At 44.0% G+C, this 15,490-nt stretch overlaps 4 protein-coding genes across 4 annotated transcripts; all 4 read left to right on the top strand.

Moving 5' to 3' along the window:
• Nucleotides 1-197: 197 nt before the first annotated feature.
• On the top strand, nt 198-938 carry LOC306783923 (septin-7-like; the record flags this gene model as incomplete). Its single annotated transcript, XM_079297316.1, has 1 exon — nt 198-938. A coding segment is annotated over one exon (741 nt), but the record flags the coding sequence as incomplete, so codon positions are not given.
• A 594-nt stretch (nt 939-1,532) lies between these two features.
• Nucleotides 1,533-2,273, top strand: LOC306783922 (septin-7-like; the record flags this gene model as incomplete). Its single annotated transcript, XM_079297315.1, has 1 exon — nt 1,533-2,273. A coding segment is annotated over one exon (741 nt), but the record flags the coding sequence as incomplete, so codon positions are not given.
• Nucleotides 2,274-2,867: 594 nt separating this feature from the next.
• LOC306783921 (septin-7-like) lies at nt 2,868-3,608 on the top strand (the record flags this gene model as incomplete). Its single annotated transcript, XM_079297314.1, has 1 exon — nt 2,868-3,608. A coding segment is annotated over one exon (741 nt), but the record flags the coding sequence as incomplete, so codon positions are not given.
• A 10,659-nt stretch (nt 3,609-14,267) lies between these two features.
• Nucleotides 14,268-15,008, top strand: LOC306783920 (septin-7-like; the record flags this gene model as incomplete). Its single annotated transcript, XM_079297313.1, has 1 exon — nt 14,268-15,008. A coding segment is annotated over one exon (741 nt), but the record flags the coding sequence as incomplete, so codon positions are not given.
• Between the last annotated feature and the right edge of the window lie 482 nt (nt 15,009-15,490).

The following is a 15,490-nucleotide window of genomic DNA, read 5'->3' as shown; positions in this document are numbered from 1 at the left end:
TCAGTGAGGTGGCTATCGCCCTCCGACCCAGCCTCCATTTTTTTATCCAGTCCCTGTACTGTTGCCCGAAACTCAACCTCACTGGGGGAGACGGCAATTAGACACAGTTTTACAAGTTACAATGAAACGGTCACGAAATTCGCGTGACCGACAATTAAGCCATGTGCCTGAAGAAGGAGTGATTTCTCCGAAACGTTAATGTCATCCCGCTGATCGCCAAAGCAGACACCCTCACCCCAGAGGAATGCCAACAGTTCAAGAAACAGGTCATGCGAGAAATCCAAGAGCATAAAATCAAGATCTACGAGTTCCCAGAGACCGATGACGAAGAAGAGAACCGGCTGGTGAAGAAGATAAAGGACAAGTTGCCGCTGGCTGTAGTAGGAAGCAACACCATCATCGAGGTGAACAGCAAAAGAGTCAGAGGGAGACAATACCCCTGGGGGGTTGCAGAAGTTGAAAACAGTGACCACTGTGACTTCACCATCCTGAGAGATATGCTCATCAGAACACACATGCAGGACCTGAAGGACGTGACGAACAACGTCCACTACGAAAACTACCGCAGCAGGAAGCTGGCTGCGGTCACCTACAACGGAGTGGACAACAACAGGGTTAAAGGTCAACTGTCCACCAAGAGTCCTCTGGCCCAGATGGAGGAGGAAAGGCGAGAGCATGTGACTAAGATGAAGAAGATGGAGATGGAGATGGAGCAGGTGTTCGAGATGAAAGTCAAGGAAAAAGTGCAGAAGCTCAAAGACTCTGAAGCAGAGCTTCAGCGGCGTCACGAGCAGATGAAGAAGAACCTGGAGGCGCAGCACAGAGAGCTGGAGGAGAAGAGACGCGTGTTCGAGGACGAGAGAGCGAACTGGGAGGCCCAGCAGCGCCTGGAGCAGCAGAGAATGGAGGCCTCCAGGACTCTGGCACGATTGGCTTAGTTTGGAGGGCAGGGCCAAGACCATTTAGTCTGCGTGGAGTGCAGGACAAGCTCGGTCTGCTCTGAGCGCAGGGCTCAGACCATGCAGTCTGCTCGGAGAGCAGGGGTCAGACCATACAGTCTGCTATTAATTTTTATTTAAGACAAAACAGTCTAAATTTTTAAGCGTGTGTGTACGCAGGTGTGCTTGTGGAACATCGGGGGTTACGTCGGTGGGAGAATGGACGGACAAATTTGGTTAAGGCCAGGACACCGGGGGGTGGTGGTTGCCTTGCTGGCAAATCAGAGTCGGTTTATGGACAGTGCACTTCTCTCGGACGTTGTCATGACGTTCGGGAGGCAAAAACCCTCACCTAACTTAGCCCGTGCCTTTACCGTACTCGCTGCGTGGAATGTTGTCAGTGAGGTGGCTATCGCCCTCCGACCCAGCCTCCATTTTTTTATCCAGTCCCTGTACTGTTGCCCTAAACTCAACCTCACTGGGGGAGACGGCAATTAGACACAGTTTTACAAGTTACAATGAAACGGTCACGAAATTCGCGTGACCGACAATTAAGCCATGTGCCTGAAGAAGGAGTGATTTCTCCGAAACGTTAATGTCATCCCGCTGATCGCCAAAGCAGACACCCTCACCCCAGAGGAATGCCAACAGTTCAAGAAACAGGTCATGCGAGAAATCCAAGAGCATAAAATCAAGATCTACGAGTTCCCAGAGACCGATGACGAAGAAGAGAACCGGCTGGTGAAGAAGATAAAGGACAAGTTGCCGCTGGCTGTAGTAGGAAGCAACACCATCATCGAGGTGAACAGCAAAAGAGTCAGAGGGAGACAATACCCCTGGGGGGTTGCAGAAGTTGAAAACAGTGACCACTGTGACTTCACCATCCTGAGAGATATGCTCATCAGAACACACATGCAGGACCTGAAGGACGTGACGAACAACGTCCACTACGAAAACTACCGCAGCAGGAAGCTGGCTGCGGTCACCTACAACAGAGTGGACAACAACAGGGTTAAAGGTCAACTGTCCACCAAGAGTCCTCTGGCCCAGATGGAGGAGGAAAGGCGAGAGCATGTGACTAAGATGAAGAAGATGGAGATGGAGATGGAGCAGGTGTTCGAGATGAAAGTCAAGGAAAAAGTGCAGAAGCTCAAAGACTCTGAAGCAGAGCTTCAGCGGCGTCACGAGCAGATGAAGAAGAACCTGGAGGCGCAGCACAGAGAGCTGGAGGAGAAGAGACGCGTGTTCGAGGACGAGAGAGCGAACTGGGAGCCCCAGCAGCGCCTGGAGCAGCAGAGAATGGAGGCCTCCAGGACTCTGGCACGATTGGCTTAGTTTGGAGGGCAGGGCCAAGACCATTTAGTCTGCGTGGAGTGCAGGACAAGCTCGGTCTGCTCTGAGCGCAGGGCTCAGACCATGCAGTCTGCTCGGAGAGCAGGGGTCAGACCATACAGTCTGCTATTAATTTTTATTTAAGACAAAACAGTCTAAATTTTTAAGCGTGTGTGTACGCAGGTGTGCTTGTGGAACATCGGGGGTTACGTCGGTGGGAGAATGGACGGACAAATTTGGTTAAGGCCAGGACACCGGGGGGTGGTGGTTGCCTTGCTGGCAACTCAGAGTCGGTTTATGGACAGTGCACTTCTCTCGGACGTTGTCATGACGTTCGGGAGGCAAAAACCCTCACCTAACTTAGCCCGTGCCTTTACCGTACTCGCTGCGTGGAATGTTGTCAGTGAGGTGGCTATCGCCCTCCGACCCAGCCTCCATTTTTTTATCCAGTCCCTGTACTGTTGCCCTAAACTCAACCTCACTGGGGGAGACGGCAATTAGACACAGTTTTACAAGTTACAATGAAACGGTCACGAAATTCGCGTGACCGACAATTAAGCCATGTGCCTGAAGAAGGAGTGATTTCTCCGAAACGTTAATGTCATCCCGCTGATCGCCAAAGCAGACACCCTCACCCCAGAGGAATGCCAACAGTTCAAGAAACAGGTCATGCGAGAAATCCAAGAGCATAAAATCAAGATCTACGAGTTCCCAGAGACCGATGACGAAGAAGAGAACCGGCTGGTGAAGAAGATAAAGGACAAGTTGCCGCTGGCTGTAGTAGGAAGCAACACCATCATCGAGGTGAACAGCAAAAGAGTCAGAGGGAGACAATACCCCTGGGGGGTTGCAGAAGTTGAAAACAGTGACCACTGTGACTTCACCATCCTGAGAGATATGCTCATCAGAACACACATGCAGGACCTGAAGGACGTGACGAACAACGTCCACTACGAAAACTACCGCAGCAGGAAGCTGGCTGCGGTCACCTACAACGGAGTGGACAACAACAGGGTTAAAGGTCAACTGTCCACCAAGAGTCCTCTGGCCCAGATGGAGGAGGAAAGGCGAGAGCATGTGACTAAGATGAAGAAGATGGAGATGGAGATGGAGCAGGTGTTCGAGATGAAAGTCAAGGAAAAAGTGCAGAAGCTCAAAGACTCTGAAGCAGAGCTTCAGCGGCGTCACGAGCAGATGAAGAAGAACCTGGAGGCGCAGCACAGAGAGCTGGAGGAGAAGAGACGCGTGTTCGAGGACGAGAGAGCGAACTGGGAGGCCCAGCAGCGCCTGGAGCAGCAGAGAATGGAGGCCTCCAGGACTCTGGCACGATTGGCTTAGTTTGGAGGGCAGGGCCAAGACCATTTAGTCTGCGTGGAGTGCAGGACAAGCTCGGTCTGCTCTGAGCGCAGGGCTCAGACCATGCAGTCTGCTCGGAGAGCAGGGGTCAGACCATACAGTCTGCTATTAATTTTTATTTAAGACAAAACAGTCTAAATTTTTAAGCGTGTGTGTACGCAGGTGTGCTTGTGGAACATCGGGGGTTACGTCGGTGGGAGAATGGACGGACAAATTTGGTTAAGGCCAGGACACCGGGGGGTGGTGGTTGCCTTGCTGGCAAATCAGAGTCGGTTTATGGACAGTGCACTTCTCTCGGACGTTGTCATGACGTTCGGGAGGCAAAAACCCTCACCTAACTTAGCCCGTGCCTTTACCGTACTCGCTGCGTGGAATGTTGTCAGTGAGGTGGCTATCGCCCTCCGACCCAGCCTCCATTTTTTTATCCAGTCCCTGTACTGTTGCCCTAAACTCAACCTCACTGGGGGAGACGGCAATTAGACACAGTTTTACAAGTTACAATGAAACGGTCACGAAATTCGCGTGACCGACAATTAAGCCATGTGCCTGAAGAAGGAGTGATTTCTCCGAAACGTTAATGTCATCCCGCTGATCGCCAAAGCAGACACCCTCACCCCAGAGGAATGCCAACAGTTCAAGAAACAGGTCATGCGAGAAATCCAAGAGCATAAAATCAAGATCTACGAGTTCCCAGAGACCGATGACGAAGAAGAGAACCGGCTGGTGAAGAAGATAAAGGACAAGTTGCCGCTGGCTGTAGTAGGAAGCAACACCATCATCGAGGTGAACAGCAAAAGAGTCAGAGGGAGACAATACCCCTGGGGGGTTGCAGAAGTTGAAAACAGTGACCACTGTGACTTCACCATCCTGAGAGATATGCTCATCAGAACACACATGCAGGACCTGAAGGACGTGACGAACAACGTCCACTACGAAAACTACCGCAGCAGGAAGCTGGCTGCGGTCACCTACAACGGAGTGGACAACAACAGGGTTAAAGGTCAACTGTCCACCAAGAGTCCTTCTTGTACCAAGAGTCAATCTGTACCAAGAGTACAGATGTTGTCCTTCCGGACAACATCTGTAACCTCATCTTGATTCATGTCAAGCACCAGCTTCCAAAATCGTGCATTCACGCTGTCTGGAACTGGCTGAGCATTCGAACAAAGGGCCTGCACTCTAGTTTTCCCTGGCTTTAAACCTTTGACTTTCTTGTGTAGATGACATCTCTGCATGTGCCTCCATAGTGATCTCCTCTTCAGGTAGGCGTCACAGTTTATACAGTGCATGTAATCACTGGCGTTTACAGGTCCACTTGATTGTTGACGGGGTATCACCATTCCCTTTCCTTCTTTAATAACCTGATTATTATGGAAACGGTTCCCTCTATTTCTCAATACACTGAACTGTATTCTTCGTTCTTTAGAACCCTTTGGGAATGTTATTGCTCTTGCCACTTCAGGTTTGTCCTTGTGTTTTGATTCTAAATGGCGTGCCATTTTGTTGAAAGGCTTAGAGCAAAACACACAGTAAAACTTTTTGTTGTACAGTCTGCCTCCATTGTCTTTCTTCTTCAAGGTCATGACCGTCACGTCGCAACCATTAGATGAGGATTTGTCGGTGTCAGGTTCAGCCAGGGAATAAAACGTGTCTTATGTGTTTTCTTGCGTGGTTGGTCATCTCCTTCCTGAGAGTTGGTTGAAGTTCTCTGTACCTTTCTCTTCTTTGCCGTGTGCTGTTTGACCTCTTCTTCTGAACAGTCACTTTCTGTTTCTTCATCATATTGAGGAACATACTCATCCTCATCACTGTACTCAGAACTTGATAGAGGTTCTCTTTCGTGTCTGTTGAGCTTAAAAAAAGAAAGAGAAAAAGAAAGGATTAGACTTGGATATTCTTCATTGTAAAATCACAAGCATTTAACAATGCCGTGGAACAGCACGCATATTAACGTAGATTGTTGTGTTGTTTCGGGTAGTTTTAAACATCTATGACTGGGGTATTCAATTAAAGTTCAACAAGGTCCATTCAGAGAGAATTTCCTCATTAAATCTCCAGAACATCATAATAATGTCTAACTTGCACTCTGATTTAGTTCCATATACTGTATATTGAAGTAGCCAACAGTTGTATTAAAGTCTGTATGTAGAAAACAACTGATTATCAAATATAGAAAGATCAATTGAATAATACATAAACAATATTTATTGTCAGATTTAAAATTGAGATTAAGATTAAATTACATAACCGAAAGCTTTTGAAAAATGTGCATCTTAAAACAAAGAAATTAAGTACCCTGCAGCTTTAAATTAATTAAATTCAGGTGTGAAGTGATGTCACCCAAGAAAACCAAGATATCCATATTATTCTCATCTTCTAATAAGATGAATTAGCGAGCAGGACTTTATCTGTGGTTATTAATCCACTTGTTTCAGCTCTATTCCTCTCTGTTAACGTCATTGTTGGTCAGTGAATTCATGCGTTAGGATTCTGATCATACTGGGCTCTTAGGTTTATTTTCCTGTGCCTTTATTTGAGATGCGAGACGTTAGCTCAAAAGAGTTGTGCTTTGTCTCGTAGTGGCACTTCACATTACCGCTTTCAATAATCATCACAGCCTCTGAACATATTACCCTGATTCCTGTAAACTGACAGATGTCATGGCCCTTTTCATGTTAGAATGTGAAGTTTTGCAAATAAACTTACAACTCCACTGTCGGTTCTCATGAGCTCTGGAACACTTGTGTCCTCATCGACATCAGCTGGAGTGGGGTCAAGAATATCGGTATTGTCACTGGACTGCTGGTGTTCTTCCTGAAAAACAAATCATTTTTTTGTAATGTTTAGACAGGCTCCCAACCTACCAGTCTGCCTACCTATCAGTCTACCCACCTACCTACCTACCAGTCTACACTGTTTTACATCAATAAAATAATACACAACCAAACAACAAATACTACAACTTATCAGACATTATGAATAAGTGGCTGCAGTGCAAACTATTTAATTTCTCCCTGTGGGAAACACTGTCGTAATAATGGAAGTCTAATATGTGTGATTAACTAGCTGTAGTCTGTAAGAAATGAATTACTCTAGCATTGTTTTGATTTCTGTTCGACATTCACAGTCGAGCAGGTTAACTGTCAATTAAGAACCCAAAGAAGATGACATATCCTACCTCGTTGGTCTGTTCAGGGTTAAAGCCATCTGTCACATCAGCGCCTGCAAATATATTAGAGGATAGAAATGTTAATATGGTTTACGATGAACTAATAACTTCAACATCATCTTTGATGGGTCAAAATGTGTTTCATTTGCGTCTAGACTATTTTTAAATAGTTATATGATTTAAACCCTGAGAGTATGATCAGTTTGGGATTGAAACCAATAGACTCCCTGAAGTATTCAGTATAATATTCTCCACGATTACAAAAGACTTTCTACAAACCTCAACATAAAACCATCTCATGGTCTCTCCCCTCTCTCACCTGTGCATTCAGAGCTGTCACCAGTGGATGAAAAACATGCTCCATCCTCCTGAAAGCACAAGGGACACATTCAGTCATGTTACAGTACTCTGTATTTCAAGCTGCAGTGGTAGAATTTGGTGGAATTAAAATTGTTGCCTGAGCTGCTATTATTACATTTTGACTGAAATTAAAAGTAATTTGTTCTGGTCTTATAGGCTGCATTATAGTAAGGTGATCTACTTATTTCTGAAAGTACGAGGCTAAATATTCTACTTCAATACCCATGGTTATTTGAATTACAATATCTGCTTACATGTGAAGAAATACTTTTTTTAAAGTTAACCTTGACTCAATATGTCAAATATGTCACTTTGTTGAGCATAATATTCACGTTCTGTGGGAAAAGATAATGATGATAAAATATAAATTCTAAAAAATATCTAAATATCATTTTGTGACTGTAAAAAAGCCCCACGATGTGTAAATTATCCATTTGTAGTTAACTGTAATTAGTTGTCCAGCCTTCCGTTAACGGTAGGCTGGTCTCAGATCGCATACCTGCAAACTCATGAGTGAAAAAGGTGACAAGCCCGAAACAGTGAACAGTGTGATGAGAGGACATGTGAGCCCTTGTTGCTGTAGTTCATCTCCTTGGAGCAGAGGCTACATTTAGCATACCCTGCCTTATCAATGTGTTAAAACACTGTGACAGCAGGAAGCTGCACTCATGTCTGTTCAGACCTCCACCTTTATCCAGACCCAGCTCCACTCACAGCTCTGTTAGCTGCACATGCTAGCTGCACATGTTAGCTTAGTGTTAGCTAACATTAGCTGTCCATCTCGGTTAACTTCCAGCACATTGCAACAGCTCTTTTTATATGGCAGTACATGTACCAACATTCGGAGCTCGGACAATAATTAAAAACTTACCATTTCCATCCAGGTTCCACAGCTAGCCCGTCAAGTTACATGTGTGTGGAGCCGCTCGACAGTTTGAGGCAGTGAGTCACCTCTCCACGGGCGCATGCACTGATGGGGGAGGGGCCACGCCATGGTCCCCATGATGATGGTAAACGTCAGGTTTTGTGTAATGTCAGCAATGAAACTTAAGGTACTTTACACAGAACATGACATTGACTGTCCCCACCGTAACCTCACCCATCCCCCACTCCTTCGGTCACGATCAGCATGAGGGAGCTCTGAGGCTCGGCCTGCAGCCTTTGTTAATAACTTAGACAGGTAATAGTAATTACTAAAATGGAAGGATTACATAAAATACCTGCTTAAGTTGAGACTTTATTACTCAACTAGAATTTTGTATAAAGTATGTAAAAAACATTTTTTTTTATTAAAAAAGGACATTGAAATGAAACAAGCATTTCTAATGAAGTTAAGTAATAGAAGCATTTTTGAACGATTAAAAAATTATACAAACATTGATATTCATAAAATAGAAACTACAACTATTTACAAGCCATTGTATTCAACATAAGTATTTATATGTGTATTTAACTAACATATTATGAATTTACGATGCAAAATAGTATTCAAAAGTATAGTACTCACACAAGAATACAAAACATAGATTTCTTAAGAGCTCTCATCATTATTATTTCATAGTGAAGAATAAAGGTAACGAGACTACCAGTGCTAACACTTCTATCCAGTAACAATCAGTCCTCCACTATGACCTCTTTTTCTTCCTGGTGTGACGCTGTTAACTGGAATTGGGGCCTGTCTACAACATATTAAAAAAACAGGGCTCTGACATCTTCAGAAGTAAAAGATGGTCTGATCTCATCAAGAGTACGACAGGGTGTACAGCTTAGGGACATGTACCCCATGCTGAATTCTGAGTTTGATACAGGCAAAAATCTGTTCTAGATAATCTAGAGGGATTTTTTCCAGGTGGTCCTATTGTAGGCCTTGTCCACAATGTGTGTGCACAATCTGGGGGTTCTAGGACCCATATTTGAGAAATTATGGCCATTCTTGCATATGCCAAAATATAAGTGAATAAGGCCCCAATTAAGCCCAATTAAGCCCTTTGTGGCTGTTTTTGGGGACCTTAATTTGCATCTATGAGGCCCAGATTATAGGTGTGTAATGGTGACGAGCCCCTCTTTCAGGCAGAAAAGGATTTAAAACCCTACCCCTTTTTAAAGTATAAAACGTTTGAGAAAAGACTGGTAAAATCTGGATTTTGACCACTTTTTAATATTGATCAATTTTAAAACACTTGTCAATGGCCTTCTTTGATGAAATTCACATATGATGGACAAAACAGGACCCTCTTCAAGGTTCAATTGGATTCAAGTCGTTAGCATGCTGCTACCGGAAGTTAGCTTTCCCAAGGTTCTACAGATATCTCGCTTTAGATCCTGCATCACCTTATCATAGGCGACTGATTTATGCAAAAATCAGGCAGTTCCAACCTTTCACTACGATTTAATGGCCCGTTTCTCACTTGCCAAAACAGGCCGAAAGATGAGGTCATATGCCTCAATTTTGACCTTTGGGGCTGTTTTTGGGGACCTTAACTTGCAGCTACGAGGCCCAGATTATAGGTGTGTAATGGTGACGAGCCCCTCTTTGAAGGAGAAAATGAATCAAATCTCTACTTTAAATTAAAGTGGACATTTTGAGAGAAAAGACTGTTGAAGGCCATGTCGGAACATAAGTGTCATCTGGGTAGAGATATCCATAGTTCACTATGGGAAAAGTGTTTGGAATGTGCCATTGAGTTTCATACCATTTAACGATGGGGCAAAGATGGAATGACTGTGAACATTTCACGGTCCTAGCCCATTGTTTTATGGGGTAATTAGGCCAAATAACTTTAAAATGAAGAAAAATGCCATATATTACTACGGGAAAAGTGTACCGAACTTCCTAATGATTTTCATACCACGTGGTTTGTGGCCAAGGGCCGACTGACCGTGAAAATTTCAGCGTGCTAGCCCATTGCTTTCTAGGGGTATTAACTGAACGTCTATTTAAGCCAAATAAATGCTAAATGCCATGAATCACTATGGGAAAACTGTACAGAATTTCCCGTTGATATTCAGACCATTTCATCTTGGGGCAGAGGGTGACTTAATGTGAAAATTTCAGCCTCCTAGCCCATTGTTTTCTAGGTGTCTAGGCAGAATTGAGTCAAAAGGCCGTAATTTCTACGTGTACGGAGTTTACCATAGCAGAAAGTGTACCATCGCAGAAAGTGTATGGAATTTCCCATTGATTTTCATACCACATGGTCTTTCGCCAAAGGTCGACTGACTGTTAAACTGTCAGGGTCCTAGCCCATTGCTTTCTATGGGAATTTTGGCCGAGTTCGGTGAGAAATCCATAATTCACTATGGGAAAAGTGTTTGGAATTTCCCCTTGATTTTCATACCACATGGTCATTGGCCAAAGGTCGACTGACCGTTCAATTTTCAGGGTCCTAGCCCATTGCTTTCTATGGGAATTTGGGCCGAGCTCGTGAGAAATCCATAATTCACTATAGGAAAAGTGCTAACAATGCCGTGGAACAGCACGCATATTAACGTAGATTGTTGTGTTGTTTCGGGTAGTTTTAAACATCTATGACCGGGGTATTCAATTAAAGTTCAACAAGGTCCATTCAGAGAGAATTTCCTCATTAAATCTCCAGAACATCATAATAATGTCTAACTTGCACTCTGATTTAGTTCCATATACTGTATATTGAAGTAGCCAACAGTTGTATTAAAGTCTGTATGTAGAAAACAACTGATTATCAAATATAGAAAGATCAATTGAATAATACATAAACAATATTTATTGTCAGATTTAAAATTGAGATTAAGATTAAATTACATAACCGAAAGCTTTTGAAAAATGTGCATCTTAAAACAAAGAAATGAAGTACCCTGCAGCTTTAAATTAATTAAATTCAGGTGTGAAGTGATGTCACCCAAGAAAACCAAGATATCCATATTATTCTCATCTTCTAATAAGATGAATTAGCGAGCAGGACTTTATCTGTGGTTATTAATCCACTTGTTTCAGCTCTATTCCTCTCTGTTAACGTCATTGTTGGTCAGTGAATTCATGCGTTAGGATTCTGATCATACTGGGCTCTTAGGTTTATTTTCCTGTGCCTTTATTTGAGATGCGAGACGTTAGCTCAAAAGAGTTGTGCTTTGTCTCGTAGTGGCACTTCACATTACCGCTTTCAATAATCATCACAGCCTCTGAACATATTACCCTGATTCCTGTAAACTGACAGATGTCATGGCCCTTTTCATGTTAGAATGTGAAGTTTTGCAAATAAACTTACAACTCCACTGTCGGTTCTCATGAGCTCTGGAACACTTGTGTCCTCATCGACATCAGCTGGAGTGGGGTCAAGAATATCGGTATTGTCACTGGACCGCTGGTGTTCTTCCTGAAAAACGAATCATTTTTTTGTAATGTTTAGACAGGCTCCCAACCTACCAGTCTGCCTACCTATCAGTCTACCCACCTACCTACCTACCTACAAACATTGATATTCATAAAATAGAAACTACAACTATTTGCAAGCCATTGTATTCAACATAAGTATTTATATGTGTATTTAACTAACATATTATGAATTTACGATGCAAAATAGTATTCAAAAGTATAGTACTCACACAAGAATACAAAAAATAGATTTCTTAAGAGCTCTCATCATTATTATTTCATAGTGAAGAATAAAGGTAACGAGACTACCAGTGCTAACACTTCTATCCAGTAACAATCAGTCCTCCACTATGACCTCTTTTTCTTCCTGGTGTGACGCTGTTAACTGGAATTGGGGCCTGTCTACAACATATTAAAAAAACAGGGCTCTGACATCTTCAGAAGTAAAAGATGGTCTGATCTCATCAAGAGTACGACAGGGTGTACAGCTTAGGGACATGTACCCCATGCTGAAGTCTGAGTTTGATACAGGCAAAAATCTGTTCTAGATAATCTAGAGGGATTTTTTCCAGGTGGTCCTATTGTAGGCCTTGTCCACAATGTGTGTGCACAATCTGGGGGTTCTAGGACCCATATTTGAGAAATTATGGCCATTCTTGCATATGCCAAAATATAAGTGAATAAGGCCCCAATTAAGCCCAATTAAGCCCTTTGTGGCTGTTTTTGGGGACCTTAATTTGCAGCTATGAGGCCCAGATTATAGGTGTGTAATGGTGACGAGCCCCTCTTTCAGGCAGAAAAGGATTTAAAACCCTACCCCTTTTTAAAGTATAAAACGTTTGAGAAAAGACTGGTAAAATCTGGATTTTGACCACTTTTTAATATTGATCAATTTTAAAACACTTGTCAATGGCCTTCTTTGATGAAATTCACATATGATGGACAAAACAGGACCCTCTTCAAGGTTCAATTGGATTCAAGTCGTTAGCATGCTGCTACCGGAAGTTAGCTTTCCCAAGGTTCTACAGATATCTCGCTTTAGATCCTGCATCACCTTATCATAGGCGACTGATTTATGCAAAAATCAGGCAGTTCCAACCTTTCACTACGATTTAATGGCCCGTTTCTCACTTGCCAAAACAGGCCGAAAGATGAGGTCATATGCCTCAATTTTGACCTTTGGGGCTGTTTTTGGGGACCTTAACTTGCAGCTACGAGGCCCAGATTATAGGTGTGTAATGGTGACGAGCCCCTCTTTGAAGGAGAAAATGAATCAAATCTCTACTTTAAATTAAAGTGGACATTTTGAGAGAAAAGACTGTTGAAGGCCATGTCGGAACATAAGTGTCATCTGGGTAGAGATATCCATAGTTCACTATGGGAAAAGTGTTTGGAATGTGCCATTGAGTTTCATACCATTTAACGATGGGGCAAAGATGGAATGACTGTGAAAATTTCACGGTCCTAGCCCATTGTTTTATGGGGTAATTAGGCCAAATAACTTTAAAATGAAGAAAAATGCCATATATTACTACGGGAAAAGTGTACCGAACTTCCTATTGATTTTCATACCACGTGGTTTGTGGCCAAGGGCCGACTGACCGTGAAAATTTCAGCGTGCTAGCCCATTGCTTTCTAGGGGTATTAACTGAACGTCTATTTAAGCCAAATAAATGCTAAATGCCATGAATCACTATGGGAAAACTGTACAGAATTTCCCGTTGATATTCAGACCATTTCATCTTGGGGCAGAGGGTGACTTAATGTGAAAATTTCAGCCTCCTAGCCCATTGTTTTCTAGGTGTCTAGGCAGAATTGAGTCAAAAGGCCGTAATTTCTACGTGTACGGAGTTTACCATAGCAGAAAGTGTACCATCGCAGAAAGTGTATGGAATTTCCCATTGATTTTCATACCACATGGTCTTTCGCCAAAGGTCGACTGACTGTTAAACTGTCAGGGTCCTAGCCCATTGCTTTCTATGGGAATTTTGGCCGAGTTCGGTGAGAAATCCATAATTCACTATGGGAAAAGTGTTTGGAATTTCCCCTTGATTTTCATACCACATGGTCATTGGCCAAAGGTCGACTGACCGTTCAATTTTCAGGGTCCTAGCCCATTGCTTTCTATGGGAATTTGGGCCGAGTTCGGTGACAAATCCATGGTTCACCCATCTCATCCAGTTCACCCAGTTCACCCATCTCACCCAGTTCACCCATCTCACCCAGTTCACCCAGTTCATAATATCCCATCAAATTCAACCATGTTGTGAGAAGTTATGACTAGTTGAAGGATGGGCCGTTTGGGTAATCACTTTCCATTCATTTTATCGTTCAAAATGCCCCATTCAAATATAGGCCAACTGCCCCTCTTCCCGCGCAGGCATGCTAAGTGCTAGGGAGTCCCATCCAACTTGAATGTGCCTCATTGGGGCCTGTCTACAACATATTAAAAAAGCAGGGCTCTGACATCTTCAGAAGTAAAAGTTGGTCTAATCTCACCAAGAGTACGACAGGGTGTACAGTTTAAGGACGTGTACCCCATGCTGAAGTCTGAGTTTTATACAGGCAAAAATCTTTTCTAGATAATCTAGAGGGATTTTATTCAGGTGATCCTATTGTAGGCCTAGTCCACAATGTGTGTCCACAATATGTGGGTTCTAGGACCACGTCCTAGAACCCACATATTGAGCAATATGACAATTATAAACATATTGACAATTAAGCCATGTGCCTGAAGAAGGAGTGATTTCTCCGAAACGTTAATGTCATCCCGCTGATCGCCAAAGCAGACACCCTCACCCCAGAGGAATGCCAACAGTTCAAGAAACAGGTCATGCGAGAAATCCAAGAGCATAAAATCAAGATCTACGAGTTCCCAGAGACCGATGACGAAGAAGAGAACCGGCTGGTGAAGAAGATAAAGGACAAGTTGCCGCTGGCTGTAGTAGGAAGCAACACCATCATCGAGGTGAACAGCAAAAGAGTCAGAGGGAGACAATACCCCTGGGGGGTTGCAGAAGTTGAAAACAGTGACCACTGTGACTTCACCATCCTGAGAGATATGCTCATCAGAACACACATGCAGGACCTGAAGGACGTGACGAACAACGTCCACTACGAAAACTACTGCAGCAGGAAGCTGGCTGCGGTCACCTACAACGGAGTGGACAACAACAGGGTTAAAGGTCAACTGTCCACCAAGAGTCCTCTGGCCCAGATGGAGGAGGAAAGGCGAGAGCATGTGACTAAGATGAAGAAGATGGAGATGGAGATGGAGCAGGTGTTCGAGATGAAAGTCAAGGAAAAAGTGCAGAAGCTCAAAGACTCTGAAGCAGAGCTTCAGCGGCGTCACGAGCAGATGAAGAAGAACCTGGAGGCGCAGCACAGAGAGCTGGAGGAGAAGAGACGCGTGTTCGAGGACGAGAGAGCGAACTGGGAGGCCCAGCAGCGCCTGGAGCAGCAGAGAATGGAGGCCTCCAGGACTCTGGCACGATTGGCTTAGTTTGGAGGGCAGGGCCAAGACCATTTAGTCTGCGTGGAGTGCAGGACAAGCTCGGTCTGCTCTGAGCGCAGGGCTCAGACCATGCAGTCTGCTCGGAGAGCAGGGGTCAGACCATACAGTCTGCTATTAATTTTTATTTAAGACAAAACAGTCTAAATTTTTAAGCGTGTGTGTACGCAGGTGTGCTTGTGGAACATCGGGGGTTACGTCGGTGGGAGAATGAACGGACAAATTTGGTTAAGGCCAGGACACCGGGGGGTGGTGGTTGCCTTGCTGGCAACTCAGAGTTGGTTTATGGACAGTGCACTTCTCTCGGACGTTGTCATGACGTTCGGGAGGCAAAAACCCTCACCTAACTTAGCCCGTGCCTTTACCGTACTCGCTGCGTGGAATGTTGTCAGTGAGGTGGCTATCGCCCCACGACCCAGCCTCCATTTTTTTATCCAGTCCCTGTACTGTTGCCCTAAACTCAACCTCACTGG

The sequence above is a fragment of the Melanostigma gelatinosum genome, assembly GCF_949748355.1.
Source record: "Melanostigma gelatinosum genome assembly, contig: SUPER_10_unloc_1, whole genome shotgun sequence".
In the NCBI taxonomy this organism is placed as follows: domain Eukaryota; kingdom Metazoa; phylum Chordata; class Actinopteri; order Perciformes; family Zoarcidae; genus Melanostigma; species Melanostigma gelatinosum.
Note: the sequence above shows the minus strand (reverse complement) of the source record. Positions and strands in the feature narration are given on the sequence as shown.